This window comes from Pristiophorus japonicus, chromosome 30 (genome assembly GCF_044704955.1).
Source record: "Pristiophorus japonicus isolate sPriJap1 chromosome 30, sPriJap1.hap1, whole genome shotgun sequence".
Lineage (NCBI taxonomy): Eukaryota > Metazoa > Chordata > Chondrichthyes > Pristiophoridae > Pristiophorus > Pristiophorus japonicus.
Window position 1 is genome coordinate 7,368,797 of NC_092006.1, and position 19,503 is coordinate 7,388,299.

The 19,503-nt window shown below is 50.2% G+C and overlaps 1 protein-coding gene across 3 annotated transcripts in view; it reads right to left on the minus strand.

The window, feature by feature from the left end:
* Window positions 1-1,006: 1,006 nt before the first annotated feature.
* cgnb (cingulin b) overlaps window positions 1,007-19,503 on the minus strand; it is a 137,729-nt gene continuing 119,232 nt past the window's right edge. For 2 of the 3 annotated variants that reach the window (XM_070868619.1, XM_070868620.1), the window contains 4 exons: window positions 18,547-18,665; window positions 13,356-13,464; window positions 10,289-10,452; window positions 1,007-2,539 (listed from right to left, as the gene is read on the minus strand). In XM_070868619.1, coding sequence (XP_070724720.1) covers window positions 2,401-2,539; window positions 10,289-10,452; window positions 13,356-13,464; window positions 18,547-18,665 — 531 coding nt within the window. In that variant the 3' untranslated portion in view covers window positions 1,007-2,400. Of the gene's footprint in view, window positions 2,540-5,128; window positions 5,166-10,288; window positions 10,453-13,355; window positions 13,465-18,546; window positions 18,666-19,503 lie in introns of all 3 variants that reach the window. The other variant, XM_070868621.1, reaches the window with a different exon arrangement.

Below are 19,503 nucleotides of genomic sequence, written 5' to 3' on the forward strand. Positions count from 1 at the left end.
CAGGCGTACGGATTGGACTGGAGACGGGAGAGGGACACAGTCTGCTGGCTACAGGCGCAGGCACTGAAATCTTACCTTGCAACAGGAGCAGGAATTTACTTTAACTTGTACCGTGCAGAGTATGATTTATACACAGACATCAGAAAGGTGTTGAGTTAAGATTACTCAGCTCACTGAAGCTGGAAATCACAAGGTGCTCCAGGCTAGTTTACAGATCTGGTCCTGTCCCTGATACGCACTTGTGCCTGCCGTCTGCCAACACCTCACAATTCCTTGTAACCCATTTTATGTGGGTTCAATACTACCAACTCTGCTGACGCCACAACGATGGTGAAACCTGTGGCCCAACCCGACAACCGTCTCATTAAAGCATCGAGTTGTTTCTTAAAAGGTTCAAACCTGGCCTCACTCATCCTTCCTCGCAAACTGCTCCGCCCTCTAAAGAAATACATATAAACATAGAAATTTATAGTGCAGAAGGAGGCCATTTCGGCCCATCGTGTCCACGCCGGCCGACAAAGAGCCGCACGGCCCTCGGTCAGCAGCCCTGAAGGTTACATATAAACCTATGAATATTGAACAATGGCGGAAAGGCAAAGAGCACCCAGCCCAACCAGTCCACCTCACACAACTGCGACACCCCTTGTACTGAAACATTCTACACTCCACCCCAACCGGAGCCATGTGATCTCCTGGGAGAGGCAAAAACCAGATAAAAACCCAGGCCAATTTAGGGGGAAAAAATCTGGGAAGATTCCTCTCCGACCCATCTAGGCGATCGACACTAGTCCAGGAGATCACCCTGGCCGTATTCTATTCCCTGCAGTACTTACCATCATATCTGCGCCGGCCAACAAAAGGTCATCCAGTCTAATCCCAATGACCAGCTCTAGGTCCGTAACCCTGCAGGTTGCTGCACTTTAAGTGCCCATCCAACCATCTCTTAAAAGTGGTGAGGGTTTCTGCATCCACCACTCTTCCAGGCAGCGAGTTCCAGATCCCCACAACCCTCTGCGTAAAGAAGCCCCCCCCCACCCCTCACAAAACCTTCCTGACGTCCGTCCCAAAACTTGCCCCTCGGGGCCTTGACCCTGTATTCGCTTGTCCCACTGCCTTGGAGGTACGCCAGCGACTGCCGGAAATGGCAGCTTCCTGCCTTACAACTGGTCCTCTCCATCCCTACAGTAGCGCCCTGTACGGGAATAGGGGAGGAGTGGAGACGGCAAAACACCTGATTGGGGGGGGGGGGAGCCCAGCTTTGCGGACCATCAGTAATGCTAGGCACGGCGACTGTTGAGGGCAAACCTCAAATGGGAAGTTGCTTGAACATTGAACGCTGGCAGCTCCAGTGGAGATTCACGTCGCAAAACCTATATTTATAGGGAGTTATCCCCAATGTCCTGGGACACTCAGTCCTGTTTTACACACACACAGAGTCAGTGCTGGGATATTTATTATTAAAAAAAGTCAGCTTTCGCACTGCGAGTTTGAAACAAACGAATAAATTCACTCCCGCATCAGATCACATTATGTATCCTCAACCATTAAAACAAATGCTTAAATTAATATGTCTACGCTCCTCATCTTTCTTCCCTCCACTTCCCCCTTCTCTATTTCAATCCTATTTTAAAATCTAATCCCGTAACTAATGCACCCTATTCTAAAGGTTCTATTTCACGTAATTTCCTTGACCCGAATTTTCTTTCGTTCCTTGGGTTCGAGTCTCCAATTTGGAGGCGAGACGCAACACCTTTGAAGCCCGCCTCCGATCGATTGAGCCGAGCTTTAAAGATTGGCAGTCTCGCCGGTGACATGTCAAGGTGCGGCAAGTCGGTGGGTGCCAATAACCGGGCCCAAAGGGTTAACCACCACCTCACACCACAGGCTCACACGCTCTGGCCTTCCCTTAAAAAAAAACAAAGAGAGTGCTTCAAGCTCAGTATTGGCCGTCTTAAGGGGAGGGAGGGAGGGGAAATGCGGTGGAGGGGGGGGGGGGGGGGGGGAGAATGGGTGCAGAGGTCCCTCTCCACACCACTAGCAGCTGCGTGCTCAGCGAGGCGGCTTAGTAACGCAGCGCAAGCTCAAGGCTGGAACATCTTAACCTCGGGTTGGAATGTAAATGTAAAGAGATTGCGAGAGGAACGGTACAAAATGCAACTTTCCTATCGAAAGCAGCCTCTCACGACGCGAGGACATATAATCGTATGGCTAAAAGTGGTCTCTACAGGCACAGATCATTAAAAAAAGCTGACTTTCCACCGATTAAGAGCGAGAGTTGATAGAAAATCAGCAAGGAATGCATGTTTTACAGAAAAGTAATTTTGTTCTGTACAGACCAGTCTTAAAGAGAGAGAGAAACAGTGTGCTCTGGTGAAACGCTCCTGTCTAAAAACGGCCGGCCTAACAGGAGCTGGTCTGCAGGTTGCTCTCCGTTAGTAGCGATTTGATGGAGGAAGGCTTGTTATAGGCATCGTCGGACTCGTCATCCGAGCTCAGGTCGTCGTCCTGCAGACCCACGTTTGTGCGTGTGTTGCTGCGCCTGGAGAGTGAACACACGGGGAGAGGGAAGTTAGTGATTGTAAAGTATGCACCGCTGAGGACGCTCACGAGATTATAAGCCTGTTGCACTGCGAGTGGCTCAGCCAGTCATGTGACATTGACAAGACTCAATAAAACCCCAGCCAGTTGGGTCATGAGGCATGCAGTTGTGATCAGGGTGGATGAACTGGTAATGTGCGGTGTGATTGTTAAACCTTTACATAGAAACATAGAAAATAGGTGCAGGAGTAGGCCATTCGGCCCTTCTAGCCTGCACCGCCATTCAATGAGTTTATGGCTGAACATGCAACTTCAGTACCCCATTCCTGCTTTCTCGCCATACCCCTTGATCCCCCTAGTAGTAAGGACTCCATCTAACTCCTTTTTGAATATATTTAGTGAATTGGCCTCAACAACTTTCTGTGGTAGAGAATTCCACAGGTTCACCACTCTCTGGGTGAAGAAGTTTCTCCTCATCTCGGTCCTAAATGGCTTACCCCTTATCCTTAGACTGTGTCCCCTGGTTCTGGACTTCCCCAACATTGGGAACATTCTTCCTGCATCTAACCTGTCTAAACCCATCAGAATTTTAAACGTTTCTGTGAGGTCCCCTCTCATTCTTCTGAACTCCAGTGAATACAAGCCCAGTTGATCCAGTCTTTCTTGATAGGTCAATCCCACCATCCCGGGAATCAGTCTGGTGAACCTTCGCTGCACACCCTCAATAGCAAGAATGTCCTTCCTCAGGTTAGGAGACCAAAACTGTACACAATATTCCAAGTGTGGCCTCACCAAGGCCCTGTACAACTGTAGCAACACCTCCCTGCCCCTGTACTCAAATCCCCTCGCTATGAAGGCCAACATGCCATTTGCTTTCTTAACCGCCTGCTGTACCTGCATGCCAACCTTCAATGACTGATGTACCATGACACCCAGGCCTCGTTGCACCTCCCCTTTTCCTAATCTGTCACCATTCAGATAATAGTCTGTGTCTCTGTTTTTACTACCAAAGTGGATAACCTCACATTTATCCACATTATATTTCATCTGCCATGCATTTGCCCACTCACCTAACCTATCCAAGTCGCTCTGCAGCCTCATAGCATCCTCCTCGCAGCTCACACTGCCACCCAACTTAGTGTCATCCGCAAATTTGGAGATACTACATTTAATCCCCTCGTCTAAATCATTAATGTACAGTGTAAACAGCTGGGGCCCCAGCACAGAACCTTGCGGTACCCCACTAGTCACTGCCTGCCATTCTGAAAAATCCCCATTTACTCCTACTCTTTGCTTCCTGTCTGACAACCAGTTCTCAATCCATGTCAGCACACTACCCCCAATCCCATGTGCTTTAACTTTGTTAATAAACCAACTAGTTCTCAGTAGCAATGTCTTGCTATGAATTCTTTAAAAATTCTTAAGAAATCTGCAAAAGGACATAGACAGGCTAAGTGAGTGGGCAAAAATTTGGCAGATGGAGTGTAATGTTGGAAAGTGTGAGGTCATGCACTTTGGCAGAAAAAATATCAAAGAGCAAGTTATTATTTAAATGGAGAAAGATTGCAAAGTGCCGCAGTACAGCAGGACCTGGGGGTACTTGTGCATGAAACACAAAAGGATAGTATGCAGGTACAGCAAGTGATCAGGAAGGCCAATGGAATCTTGGCCTTTATTGCAAAGGGGATGGAGTATAAAAGCAGGGAAGTCTTGCTACAGTTATACAGGGTATTGGTGAGGCCACACCTGGAGTACTGCGTGCAGTTTTGGTTTCCATATTTATGAAAGGATATACTTGCTTTGGAGGCAGTTCAGAGAAGGTTCACTCGGTTGATTCTGGGGATGAGGGGATTGACTTATGAGGAAAGGTTGAGGAGGTTGGGCCTCTACCCATTAGAATTCAGAAGAATGAGAGGTGATCTTATCGAATCGTATCAGATTATGAGGGGGCTTGACAAGGTGGATGCAGAGAGGATGTTTCCACTGATGGGGGAGACTAGAACTAGGGGGCACGATCTTAGAATAAGGGGCCACCTATTTAAAACAGATGAAGAGGAATTTCTTCTCTCAGAGGGTTGTAAATCTGTGGAATTCGCTGCCTCAGAGAGCTGTGGAGGCTGGGACATTGAATAAATTTAAGACAGAAATAGACAGTTTCTTGAGCGATAAGGGGATAAGGGGGCGGGCAGGGAAGTGGAGCTGAGTCCACGATCGGATCAGCCATGATCGTATTAAATGGCGGAGCAGGCTCGAGGGGCCGTATGGCCTATTCCTACTCCTAGTTCTTATGTTATTTAGTGCTAGTGATTAAGTTCCTCCCTCCTAGTTCTGGTTTCAGTGGGACATGCACACGAAGAGAAACCACATACTTTAGCTTTACAGGTGAAGGGCAAGCAGACAGCGCCCATGCTAGCAATCTGTTACCCGACAGCAACTGTTTACTAAATTTTTGTTAGGAGTGTAAAAGCAGTGGGTAGGGCAGTGATCGATGAAGGAGCGAGTAGCACTATTGTTGGAAGCTTCGACGGTCAGCGTGCGCGCAGAATGGCAGCACGGATCTGCGTGAAACGGACTTAGAACAGAAACTTACAGCGGCTCAGTCGGCTTCTCGCTTATAGTGGAACTGCCTGGGGAGAGAAACAGGCGGCGGGGTGAACACACTTTATTTGATGTGCACACTGGAACCAAGAACAGAGTGTCCGCCCGCGACAGCTTTTAACATAACACAAGAATTAGGAGCAGGAGTCGGCCATTCGGCCCCTCGAGCCCGCTCCGCCATTCAATAAGACCATGGCTGATCTTCTACCTCAACTCCACTTTCCTGCCCGACCTTCACATCCCTCGATTCCCCTCGACTCCAAAAATCTATCGATCTCAGCCTTGAATATACTCAACGACTGAGCATCCTCTGGGGTAGAGAATTTTAAAGATTCACCACCTGCTGAGAGAAGACATTCCTCAACTTAAGGCCGACCCCTTATCCCGAGACTGTGCCCCCTGGTTCTAGACACTCCAGCCAGGGGGAAAATGGCATCCACCCTGACAATCCCCCTCAGAATCTTATACATTTCAAAAAGAGATCATCTCTCATTCTTCTAAACTTCAGAGTAGAGGCCCAATCTACTCAATCGCTCCTCATAAGAGAGCATCGAAACATAGAAAATGGGAGCAGAGGTAGGCCATTCGGCCCTTCGAGCCTGCACCGCCATTCAATATCATGGCTGATGCTCTATCTCAACACCATATTCCCGCTTTTTCCACCAACCCCTTGATGCCCTTTGTGTCTAGAAATCTATCAATCTACCTCTTAAATATATTCAATGACTTGGCCTCCACAGCCTTCTGTGGTAGAGAATTCCACAGGTTCACCTCCCTCGGAGTGAAAACATTTCTCCTCATCTCGCTCCTAAATTTCCTACCCCGTATCCTGAGACTGTGTGACCCCTTATTCTAGACTTCCCACCCCGGGGAAACATCCTCCCCGCATCCAGTCTATCCAACCCAGTCAGAATTTTATACATTTCAATGAGATCCTCTCATCCCAGGAATCAGTCTAGTGAACCTCCGTCTCCAAGGCAAGTATATGCTCCCTCAGATAAGGAGACCAAAACTGTGCACAGTACTCCACTTGTGGTCTCCCCAATGTCCTATACAATTGTAGCAAGACTTCCTTACTCCTGTACTCCAACCCCCTTGCAATAAAGGCCAACATGCCATTTGCACAGCCTTCAGGAAGGGAGGGAATAATATTCGGGGGTGGGGGTACGACAATTTTTCCCCTTTATTCAAGGCGACAGAGCCTATGTTGGGAAATAAAACCCGCTTTCTATGATCACTGGGAATTGCTGCTTCAAACAGACGTGCCGCTACGTAGGATAACAGAGATCAGCTGCCAACCACAAGAGAAAATAAACCCTTAAATATGATGTATTCTGGGGATCTGGCAATGCCATCTTTACTGCTCATCCTGCTACACCAGCAAAGACATGTCGATCCAGGCCGACTGGGTCAGCTTATCACCAACCCATCTCCAATCTAGAGGACCATTTTGGACCGTCGCCGAAGCCCTTCAGCGATCTCCCCTCAAGCCTCGACGACCGACGGCGGAATGCTGGGAAGAACTGCGACGTACGGAATGGATTCCTTATCGAGGGCCCCACAGTACAGCCTGAAGGATCAAACCTTCCTCGCAAACAGTGGACAACCATCATAGTGGATGCTGCCACCTCCTCCAACAGGTGGAAGGTTGAAGCATCCCCATCATGCAACTGTGGTGCTCCTAATCAGACCCTGGAGCACATTGGCTGGATCGACTAGGCTTATATTCACAGGAATTTAGAAGAATGAGGGGGGATCTCATAGAAACATATAAAATTCTGACGGGATTGGACAGGTTAGATGCAGGAAGAATGTTCCCGATGTTGGGGAAGTCCAGAACCAGGGGTCACAGTCTAAGGATAAGGGGTAAGCCAGTTAAGATTGAGATGAGGAGAACTTCTTCAGAGAATTGTGAACCTGTGGAATTCTCTACCACAGAAAGTTGTTGCGGCAAGTTCGTTGGATATATTCAAAAGGGAGTTAGATGTGGCCCTTACGGCTAAAGGCATCAGTGGGTATGGAGGGAAAGCAAGAATGGGGTACTGAGGGAATGATCAGCCATGATCATATTGAATGGCGGTGCAGGCTCGAAGGGCCGAAAGGCCTACTCCTGCACCTATTTTCTATGTTTCTATGAAATCATAGAAATTTACGACATGGAAGGAGGCCATTCGGCCCATCGTGTCTGCGCCGGCTGACAAAGAGCTATCCAGCCTAATCCCACTTTCCAGCTCTTGGTCCGTAGCCCTGTAGGTTACGACACTTCAAGGAGAGAGAGGGGGAGGGGTAGAGTGAGGGAGCGAATAAAAGTGCAATATAACAAAGTGGCAATAAAAAGTTTATATTCAAGTCTCGAAAACTTGGATAATTTTATTGTCCGGTATTTGAAGTGATTTACAACGTATGGTGCAAAGTTTTATTTGATCAGTTGCTAAAGCACGGGTGGAACACAAACTCCTGCGATGATTGTGTTTTATATTCGTCCACGGGATGTGGGCGTCGCTGGCAAGGCCGGAATTTATTGCCCGTCCCCAACTGCCTCTTTGAGAAGGTGGCGGTGAGCCGCCATTCTTGAACCACTGCGGTCCCGTGTGGTGAAGGTGCTCCCACACTGCGCTGACTTTGTCGCAGCGGTTTGGCACAACTGAGTGGGTCGTTGGGCCCGTTTCAGAGGGGCAGTTAAGAGTCAACCACATCGCTGTGGGTCTGGAGTCACATATAGGCCCAGACCGGGTAAGGGCGGCAGATTTCCTTCCCTCAAGGGCATTAGTGAACCAGTTAAGCTTTTTAGTTCAAGATTCGATTTATTTAATTGCCGTGGTGGGATTTGAACTCATGTCTCTGGATTATTGGCTACCATATACCCCTACAGTATGATATAGAACCAGACTGGTGGTACCTCCAGGTGCCACACCATCACCCATTACATAAGAAATAGGAGAAGGGGTCAGCCATTTGGCCTCTCGAGCCTGCTCCGCCATTCAGTATCAAGGCTGATCACACTCTTTACCTACACTGCCAGTCAGCAGGTCACCAATCAGCTGAAACAGACTATAAAGATAAACAGGCGATAAGCTGTGAGTTTATGGCAGTAATTTAATTTTACAGCTCTGCTGACTTCCACAAGCCAACCGTTCATAATTTAAGAACTTCGCAACTGCGTGTAAGCTCTCCTTCTCTTACACTGTCTGTGAAATGCTCACGGAAGGGGCTCTCTCTCTAGTCCTTACCTCACTGAATACGGTCAGTGAACCTCTGCACTCCCCTCTCCTAACCAAGTATCTAGAGTCCTCCGTGGATTGAAACGGAGACTCGTTACACTGTCTCCTCATCTTTCAGGACCTCAAAAAGAGTGGAACTCCTCACCTCCCTCAATTTTTCCCCCTCTTCCTACAATCTACAGTCTTTAATAACATGCAAGATTCTGAGGGTAGATGCAGGGAGGATGTTTCCCCCGGGCTGGGGAGTCTAGAACCAGGGGTCACACAGTCTCAGGATAAGGGCTCGGCCATTTAGGACTGAGATGAGGAGGAATTTCTTCACTCAGAGGGAGGTGAATCTTTGGGATTCTCTGCCCCAGAGGGCTGTGGAGGCTCAGTCGTTGAGTATATTCAAGGCTGAGATCGATAGATTGATGGAGTCTAGGGGAATCAAGGGATATAGAGATCGGGCGGGAAAGTGGAGCTGAGGTCGATGATCAGCCATGGTCTTATTGAATGGCGGAGCAGGCTCGAGGGGCCGAATGGCCAACTCCTGCTCCTAACTCTTATGTTCTTAAGTTATCAAACAAAATTTGACACCGAGCCACACAAGGAGATATTAGGGACAGGTGACCAAAAGCTTGATCAAAGAGGTAGGTTTTAAGGAGCGTCTTAAAGGAGGAGCGAGAAAGGTGAAGAGGTTTAGGGAGGGAATTCCAGAGCTTGGAGCCCCAGGCAACTGAAGGCACGGCCACCAATGGTGGAGCGATGGAAATTGGGCGGATGTACGAGGGGCCAGAAATGGAGGAGCGCAGAGATCTTGGGGGGGGGGATTGTGGGGCTGGAGGAGGTTGCATAGATAGGGAGGGGTTGTGCGGCTGGAGGAGGTTACAGAGATAGGGAGGAGTTGTGGGGCTGGAGGAGGTTACAGAGTGAGGGAGGGGTTGTGGGGCTGGAGGAGGTTACAGAGATAGGGAGGGGTTGTGGGGCTGGAGGAGGTTACAGAGATAGGGAGGGGTGTAGGGGCTGGAGGAGGTTACAGAGTGAGGGAGGGGTTGTGGGGCTGGAGGAGGTTACAGAGATAGGGAGGGGTTGTGGGGCTGCAGGAGGTTACAGAGATAGGGAGGGGTGTAGGGGCTGGAGGAGGTTCTAGAGATACGGAGAGGGGGAGGGGCATGGAGGGATTTGAAAAAAAAAGGATGAAGATTTTAAAAATAGAGGCATTGTCGGATCGGGAACCAATGTAGGTCAGCGAGCGACCTGTGTCACCGTAACCACTTGATTTACTCTGCAGTCTCTCCCATCGGGTGGGGAAGTGGAGTTAAGATAAACATAGAAACTAGGTGCAGGAGTAGGCCATTCGGCCCTTCGAGCCTGCACCGCCATTCAATGAGTTCATGGCTGAACATGCAACTTCAGTCCCCCATTCCTGCTTTCTCTCCGTACCCCTTGATCCCTTTAGCCGTAAGGGCCACATCGAACTCCCTTTTGAATATTTCTGACGAACTGGCCTCAACAACTCTCTGTGGTAGAGAATTCCACAGGTTTACAATTCTCCGAAGAAGTTTCTCCTCATCTCGGTCCTAAATGGTTTACCCCTTATCCTTAGACGGTGTCCCCTTGGCTCTGGACTTCCCCAACATCGGGAACATTCTTCCTGCATCTAACCTGTCTAGTTCCGTCAGAATTTTATATGTTTCTAGGAGATCCCCTCTCATTCTTCTAAATTCCAGTGAATATAAGCCTAGTCGATCCAGTCTTTCTTCATATGTCAGTCCTGCCATCCCGGGAATCAGTCTGGTGAACCTTCGCTGCACTCCCTCAATAGCAAGAACGTCCTTCCTCAGGTTAAATCAGCCCCGGTCCTTGACCTACTTTTCTTAGTTTAAGAAAGGCTCCCCCTGCGAACAGGAGAGCGCGGGGGTCCATATTCTGCCCGCGAGCTCCCTCACCTGATGTCCTTTTCCAGGGATACGATGCGATTTTGCAGCTGCTCATTGACCTCGTGCAGGTCCTCCAGTTCCCGCAGAGCTTTCTTCCTCGCAGTTTCCAGCCGCTCGATTTCCTCCTCCGCCTCGTCCACTTGGCGCTTCAGTGCTTTCACCCGCAAGGTCAGCTGAGGAGAGAGAAAACCAAACGCGACTTAAAGGGGCGAGCAACTTGCTGTAAACCCAGTTATTATTACCCCGCCCCCCCCCAACCTGCGAGAGACCGTCAGCGGCAGGTCGGGGCCATAAAAGGAGCGGCGAGCGGCCCCAGGGGGCAGCGTGGCAGCCATGACCACGGCAAGGTACAGCGCGTGCTGGTGCAGGAGGGCGACGGCAGCGAAGAGTGATGTCGTCAAGGTCCAGGTCGGTGATTGGGAGCGTGGGCAGGTATACAGCAGGAGCGGCGAGGTCGGGGCGAAGGAGCGGTGAGAGAATGTAGAGGGATGTGATCGGGGGCCCAGGAGAGGCGCGAGCGCGGGGGCCCAGGGGCAGCACGGGCCCAGCCCACACTGTGCGATATGTGGGCGCACTGGGTCCGTGCAGCAGAGCTGGTCTCCAGTCATCCTGGTTAACCCAAGACCTAGCTCTGTCAAGCCCCGTGTGGTGGCTGGTGTACAACGGCCACCCCACATTAAAAAAATCCACGCACAGGCATCTTCCACCCTTCAGGATGTAGTTCGGGATCTGGAATATTAGGTCCTTCATTGAAACTTGTGAACTCATCCCTTTTTGGCGTGGAAGCAAGTCATCCTCGCTTCGAGGGACTGCCTATGATGATGATGACGACAAGGATAACATTCGGGAATTTGGACGCTTGTTACGAAGATGTCTCCGCAAACAGTCCAAGCAGTTTGTGATGTTAAACCATGCAAATACGCCCTATACCTCCATCCAGTGAAAATATAACCAACTTATACATCAATTATTTATCAGTACACGGGCTAATAGAATACCCAACAAGGGGGCCGAAATTCATCCTCCCGATGAGGCTCGTTACTGCCGGAAAACTGCGGCGTCAAATGGCCGCCATTTGTAGTCGAATGGCTGCCGCTCGCGGAATACGCCCTGGTGGTTTATCCAGTGGTCCTCACTTCCGCCGAACCCTCCTAAGTGCGCCATCAAAGTGCGCACTGTAAGCCGAAATTCCACCCTAGAAAATCTTACGGCTGCCACTTGGTGCCGCCGCCGTTTTTTTTTCTGCGTTTGCGGTGTGGCCGCCATTAAAGGGGAGGGTGCACCGTCGCGGCCGCCATCTTATTTTTTTTTTGTCGGCCGACTACCGTGTCGGCCCGACCATTGTGCCCCCCGGAGTCGGCCGGGCTGCCAACAGGCACCCTGGCACGCACCCACTCATGGGTGCCAGGCCACTGGCCCGGCCGAAACCCCTCCCAGTGGACCCAACATAAAAAGCTGCAGAGCTCGCAGCGGCCCTCACCTTTAACTGAGGAGGAGAAATAGGAACAGGAGCTGCCTGGGTCATAAACTCTGGAATTCCCTCCCTAACCCTCTCCGCCTCTAATGCGCACCGTAAAACCTACCGCTTTGACCAAGCTTTCGGTCACCTGTCCTAATATCTCCATGTGGCTCGGTGTCAAATTTAGTTTGATAACATAACATAAGAACTAGGAGCAGGAGTCGGCCATTCGGCCCCTCGAGCCTGCTCCGCCATTCCATAAGATCTTCGACCTCAACTCCACTTTCCCGCCCGATTCCTCGATTTCCCCGAGTGTCCAAAAATCTATCGATCTCAGCCATGAATATACTCAACGACTGAGCCTCCACAGCCCTCTGGGGCAGAGAATTCCAAAGAGTCACCACCCTCTGAGTGAAGAAATTCCTCCTCATCTCAATCCTAAATGGCCAACCCCTTATCCTGAGACTGTGTGACCCCCCTGGTTCTAGACTCCCCAGCCCGGGGGAAACACCCTCCCCTGCATCTACCCTGTCGAACCCTGTAAGAATTTAATACGTATTAGGCAGGAAAATGTGGTGGCCATTGTGGGCTAGCCTTGTCCCACCAGAGGCAATGAGATGAGCAACGAGTCAACATGCTCTGCATGGTGTTGTTTTCGGGAGAAATCTTGGCGTATTTTCCGACTTGTGTTTGAATAGTCCCATGGGTTTCTCATCACCAGAGCAGGCAAGTGAGGGCATCAGTTCAACGTCTCATCCCAACGACACTGGGGGGGGGGGGGGGGGGGGGGGGGATTGAGTGTTTAATCTACACTGCAGTGCAAACCCAAATTATACACTTGAGTCTCCAGTGATGGGCTTTGAACCCACAACCTTCAGACCCAGAGGCGAGTGGTACCGACAGAGTCAAGCTGATGCATGGGCGTCCAGCTATATTCGAGTATACTGTGGGGCAGAACTTCAAGTTGCTAAACAACTCGTATTTATATAACGCGTTAACGTAGTGAAACATCCGAAGAGTATTATAGAAACATAGAAACATAGAAAATAGGTGCAGGAGCAGGCCATTCAGCCCTTCCTCTGGGGCAGAGAAATAAAGAAATTTGATACCGAGCCGCAGAAGTAAAAATTAGGGCAGGTGACCAAAAGCTTGGTTAAGGAGCACCTTGAAGGAGGAAAGAGAGTGGAGGGATTTAGGGAGGGAGTTCCAGAGCTTGGGACCCAGGCAGCTGAAGGCACGGCCACCAATGGTGGAGCGATTATAATCAGGGATGCTCAGGAGGGCAGAATTAGAGGAGTGCAGATATCTCAGGGGGGTTGTGGGGCTGGAGGAGGTTACAGAGATAGGGAGGGGGCAAGGGCCATGGAGGGATTTGAAAAGGAGGGCAAGAATTTTGAAATCGAGGCATCGCTTAACCGGGAGCCAATGTAGGTCAGTGAGCACAAGGGGTGATGGGTAAGCGGGACTCGGTGAGAGTTAGGGCACGGGGCAGCCGAGTTTTGGATCACCTCTAGTTTATCTCAAATGATACCAACAACACCCGCCCAGGTTCAGGGTGCCATGCAGGGTTAACTACGGGTGAAAACGATTCCATCTCCCTCCCTCCTTCAGCCGTACCTGGTCTTTCTCATCGGACACCTGCTGTCGCTCATCGTCGAGCTGAATGGTCAGTTCCTTTACCTTCCTCTCCAGCTTGCGATTAGATGCCTGCAGTGCGCTTCGGTCCCTGTTAAGGGGAAAGAGAAGAGGGACTATTGAGGAAAAGGATCATTCACATGTCCTGATACAGTTGTACCTCTCCAGTCCGGCACTCTTGGGACCCGACCGGTGCCGGACCAGAGAGTTTTCCGGACCATGGGAGGTCACACCGAACCTAGCGTTGTCAGCAGTGCCCTCGACTTACCGGGTACTGCCGACAACGTACAGAAGTCTACCGCGCAGCAACTCTCAGGCCCAGCTTCGGCGCCCGAGTCAGCCGTCACACTCCTCGCTCCCTCTCTGCGCCGACCCGATCTCGGAGGGAACACCGGAGGCAGCGGGGAGAGGAGCAGCAGCCAGGCATGATGCAGGTCCAAAGATCCTGGACTGGAGAGGTACAACCTGTACTATTAGCCTTGAATTAAAAATAGCTCAACATTGTTTTCAGTACCCAGCGTTGTACTCGCTGATCTGCATTGGCTCAGAGTCCGGCAATGCCTCAATTTTAAAATTATCTTGTCTTCAAATCCCTCCATAGCCTTGCTTTCCTCCCTATCTCTAACCTTTTCCAGCCCCTACACCCCTCCTTATCTCTAACCTCTAGCCCCTACACCCCTCCCTATCTCTAACCTCTGCCAGCCCCTACATCCCTCCCTATCTCTGTAACCTCCTCCAGCCCCTACACCCCTCCCTATCTCTGTAACCTCCTCCAGCCCCTACATCTCTCCCTATCTCTAACCTCCTCTAGCCCCGACACCCCTCCCTATCTCTGTAACCTCCTCTAGCCCCTACACCCCTCCCTATCTCTGTAACCTCCTCCAGCCCCTAGACCCCTCACTATCTCTGTAACCTCCTCCAGCCCCTAAACCCCTCCCTATCTCTGTAACCTCCTCCAGTCTCACAACACTCCCCCACCCTCCTGAAATCTCTGCTCTCCTCCAATTCTGGCCTCGAGCATCCCCTGATTTCCATCTTTCCACCATCGGTGGCCGTGCCTTCAGCCGCCTGGGTCCCAAGCTCTGGAATTCCCTCCTGAAACCTCTCAGTCTCTCTCTCCCCCTTCAAGACGCTCCTTGAAACCTACAGCAGTGGCCAAGCTTTTGGTCACCTGTCCCCAATATCTCCCGATGTGGCTCGGTGTCACATTGTGCCTGATTGCGCTCCTGTGAAACGTTTTGAGACATTTTACTACGTTAATAGCGTTGTTATAAACACATGTTGTTGTTGTTGTCGTATAGGAAAGGGAGGCTTGTAATTATAAAGTCTCTCAGACATGCCCCAAAGCATTTCACATGTAAATGTGGCAGCCATTTCCCACGCTGCGAGGTCCCACAAACAGCAATGTGGATTAACGACCAGCTCATCTGCTTTTGTTGTTGCTGGTTGCAGGAGGAATGCTGGTGAGGACACCAGAGAAACTCACCCGCTCTTCCTCACGGGATAAATACGATCAGCGTCCTCCACCAGGCCAACATCCCCAGCATCGATGCACTGACCACACTCTACCAGCTCCATTGGGCGGGCCACATTGTCCGCACGCCAGACACGAGACTGGGCAGAGGAAACGTTTCAAGGACACCCTCAAAGCCTTCTTGATAAAGTGCAACATCCCCACCGACACCAGTGAGTCCCTGGCCAAAGATCACCCTAAGGTGGAGGAAGAGCATCCGGGAGGGCGCTGAGCACCTCGAGTCTCGTCGTCGAAATCAGTAGTGGGGAAAATGTTATCTTAACATTATTGGGGAAAATGTTGGAATCAATTATTAAAGATGTAATAGCAGCGCATTTGGAAAGCAGTGACAGGATCGGTCCAAGTCAGCATGGATTTATGAAAGGGAAATCATGCTTGACAAATCTTCTAGAATTTTGAAGATGTAACTGATAGAGTGGACAAGGGAGAACCAGTGGATGTGGTGTATCTGGACTTTCAAAAGGCTTTTGATAAGGTCCCACACAAGAGATTGGTGTGCAAAATTAAAGCACATGGTATTGGGGGTACTGGCGCGGATAAAGAACTGGTTGGCAGACAGGAAGCAGAGAGTCGGGATAAACGGGTCCTTTTCAGAATGGCAGGCAGTGACTAGTGGGGTGCCGCAGGGCTCAGTGCTGGGACCCCAGCTATTTACAATATACATGAATGATTTAGATGAAGGAATTGAGTGTAATATCTCCAAGTTTGCAGACGACACTAAGCTGGGTGGCGGTGAGAGCTGTGAGGAGGACGCTAAGAGATTGCAGGGTGACTTGGACAGGTTAGGTGAGTGGGCAAATGCATGGCAGATGCAGTATAATGTGGGTAAATGTGAGGTTATCCACTTTGGTGGCAAAAACAGGAAGGTAGATTATCTGAATGGCGTCAGATTAGGAAAAGGGGAGGTGCAACGAGACCTGGGTGTCATGGTACATCAGTTATTGAAAATTGGCATGCAGGTACAGCAGGCGGTGAAGGAGGAAAATGGTATGTTGACCTTCATAGCTAGGGGATTTGAGTATAGGAGCAGGGAGGTCTTACTGCAGTTGTACAGGGTCTTAGTGTGTTCAGTTTTGGTCTCCTAATCTGAGGAAGGACGTTCTTGCTATTGAGGGAGTGCAGTGAAGGTTCACCAGACTGATTCCCGGGATGGCAGGACTGACATATGAGGAGAGACTGGATCGACTGGACCTGTATTCACTGGAGTTTAGAAGGATGAGAGGGGATCTCATAGAAACATATAAAATTCTGACGGGACTGGACAGGTTAGATGCAGGAAGAATGTCCCCGATGTTGGGGAAGTCCAGAACCAGGGGACATAGTCCAAGGATAAGGGGTAAGCCTTTTAGGACTGAGCCGAGGAGAAATTTCTTCACTCAAAATTGTTAACCTGTGGAATTCCCTGCCACAGAAAGTTGTTGATGCCAGTTCATTGGATATATTCAAGAGGGAGTTGGATATGGCCCTTACGACTAAAGGGATCAAGGATATGGAGAGAGAGCAGGAAAGGGGTACTGAGGTGAATGATCAGCCATGATCGTATTCAATGGTGGTGCAGGCTCGAAGGGCCGAATGGCCTACTCCTGCACCTATTTTCTATGTTTCTATGAGAGCATGCAGAAATCAAGCGCAGGCAGCGGAAGGAGCGTGCGGCAAACCAGTCCCACCCACCCTTTCCTCCAACCACTGCGTTCTACCTGTGACAGAGACTGCAATTCCCGTATTGGACTGTTCAGCCACCTAAGAACTCACTTTTAGAGTGGAAGCAAGTCTACCTCGATTTCGAGGGACTGCCCGACAGACCAATATACGGAAACGACGGGCAGGAAAAGGCCAACGAGTCCAGCAAGCCTGGCCCACACTGCGATGCCCGGACAATCATAGCTAAATGGTTTTTCTCTCCCCAGACCTCGCACAATTTTTTTTTCCTTTTAATATTTACCGCAACCATCGGAACAGGCAGATGGGGCCTCGGTTTAAACGCTGAAATTCTCTCCCTAAACTTATCTCTCTCTCTCCTCCTTCAAGACACTTCTTAAAACCTACCTCCATGCCCAAGGTTTTGGTCACCTGTCCCAATGCCGCACGTGGCCCAATATTGAATTTTGTCTGGTAGCGTCAGCCGTGGAGTCAGAAGATTGTGGATTTAATTTCCACTCCAAGGACTTGAGCACATAAATCTAGGCTGACACTTCAGTGCGGTGCTGAGGGAGCGCCGCGCTGCCGGTTGTCTCATCCCGAAGGTTGACGTTTTGCAATAACGCCACCTCTCACTGCCAGCCGAGATCTTGGAACTCCAACCCACAGCTCTCGACAATAGTGGTGAATGCGTTTACACCGAGCCAAGGATGAGGTACAGTCCTACTTTCCCGAACCTCAAACCACGACAAACCACCCGTGTGTTTTATTCAAAGGCAGTAATTACAGAGCTTTCTTTCCCCGAGCAGCACTGCACGCCTCAAGGTCGCATGTAATGACAGGGCAGAGAGAAAAGGCATTAGTGTGCAGTCTGGTTTTTGTTTCTTAAGATTAAAAAAGAACAGAGACAGCGAGGTTCGTGCAAAGCAAGGGTTGGGTTTGAATGGAGCAGGCATGTTTTCCAAACCAGATCAGAGACAACCCACACTGAATTTTCCACTTGGGCTGGGGGAAGAACAGAAAATAGTCGGGGGCAGATTTCAGCGCTAGTCACTGCACATGGTGGCCACAGAGTTACAAGAAGAGAACCTGCAGAGATATACTCGACACTCCTAAAATAATTCTCCGCCCCAGAATTTCCTTTTCCCCCCCAAAGTTGATGATTCGGACTGAGGTTCGGTTCTACTGAGGTCAGCGAAAACTCTGCCGCCCCTTTTCACCGAGTCCCGCTCACCCATCACCGCCCCCACCTCCCTGCGCTCGCTGACCTAATTTGGCTCCCGGTTAAGCAACGGCTCGATTTTAACATTTTCCTCCTCGTTTTCAAATCCCTCCGTGGCCTCCTCGCTCCCCCTCCACCTCCTCCAGCCCTCCGAGATCTCTGCGCTCCTCCAAGTCTGGCCTCTTGAGCATCTCTGATTTTAAATCGCTCCACCACGGACGGCCATGCCTTAAGTGCCTGGGCCCCAAGCTCTGGAATTCCCTCCCTAAACCTCTCCAACTCTCTCTCCTCCTTTAAGGCGCTCCTTAAACCTACCTATTTGACCAAGCTTTTGGTCACCTGTCCCTAAAATTTCCTTGTGGTTCAGTGTCAAACTTTATTTCATAATGCTCCTGCAAAGCGCCTTTGGACATTTTACTACATTTAAGGTGCAATATAAATACAAGTTGTTGTTGCTTTAGCACATCTCCAACTGGCTACCCTTTGCCTAGGAGCTTTGACAGTGAGTGTCAGATGGCTACTGGACATACGCACACACACTCTCGCTATCTCACACACTTGTGTGTGCGCTCTCTCACACTCTTGTCCGCCCGCGCCCCCTCTTGCTCGCCCTCGCCCCCTCTCACACTCTCTCTCGCCCGCCTGCCCCCTCCCACACTCTCTCTCGCCTGCCTGCCCCCGCCCCCTCTCACACTCTCACACGCTCGCTCGCCCGCACCCCCTGTCTCGCCTGCCCTCTCACTCTCTCACTCTCTCGTCTGCTAACTTTTTTTTTGTACCTTTCCTCTGACTGCAAGCGATCCTCCAGCTCCCTGATGCGAGATTCAAGCTGAGACAAGTTGGCGCTGGGTTTCATGCTTCCTTCAGAGTTTGTCAGCCTGGCCTTTAGATCTTTCGTCTGCAAGACAAACGACGATAATTGTAAGGTGCAAGACTGGAAGATGATTAAGTCGTGTCTGATTCGTATCTACTTCCACACCCCACCCTTCTCCCACCTGTAGCTGTTTTTTTTCACATACTACTGGGTCTCTGTCAGCTGTGGCTCAGTGGGAAGAACTCTCTCACCTCTGAGTCAGGTTATGGGTTCACAGCCCACTCCGGGGACTTGACCATAAAAAAAAAATCTAGCACGACACTCCCAGTGCGGTGCTGAGGGAGCAGCGCACTGTCGGAAGGGTGGCACTTTACATAATATTTACAGCACAGAAACAGGCTATTCGGCCCAACAGGTCTCTCACGCGGCAGCATATCCTGCTATTCCTTTCTCCCTCATGTGTTTATCCAGCTTCTAAACACACACACACACACATGTGATATATAAAAATGATTTGGATGAGGGAACCAAATGTAATATTTCCAAGTTCGCTGACGACACAAAACTAGGTGGGATTGTGAGTTGTGAGGAGGATGCAAAGACGCTGCAAGGTGATTTAGATCGGTTGAGTGAGTGGGCAAACACACGGCAGATGCAGTAGAACGTGGATAAATGTGAAGTTAACCACTTTGGTAGGAAAAACACAAGGACAAAGTATTATTTAATGGTGATGGCTTGGGACGTGTCGATGTAGAGGGACCTGGGTGTCCTTGTACATCAGTCATTGAAAGCAAACCTGCAGGTGCAGCAAGTAGTTAGGAAGGCAAATGGTATGTTGGCCTTCATTGCAGGAGGATTTGAGTACAGGAGTAAGTGTAGCTTACTACAGTTATACAGGGCCTTGGTGAGCCAACACCTGGAG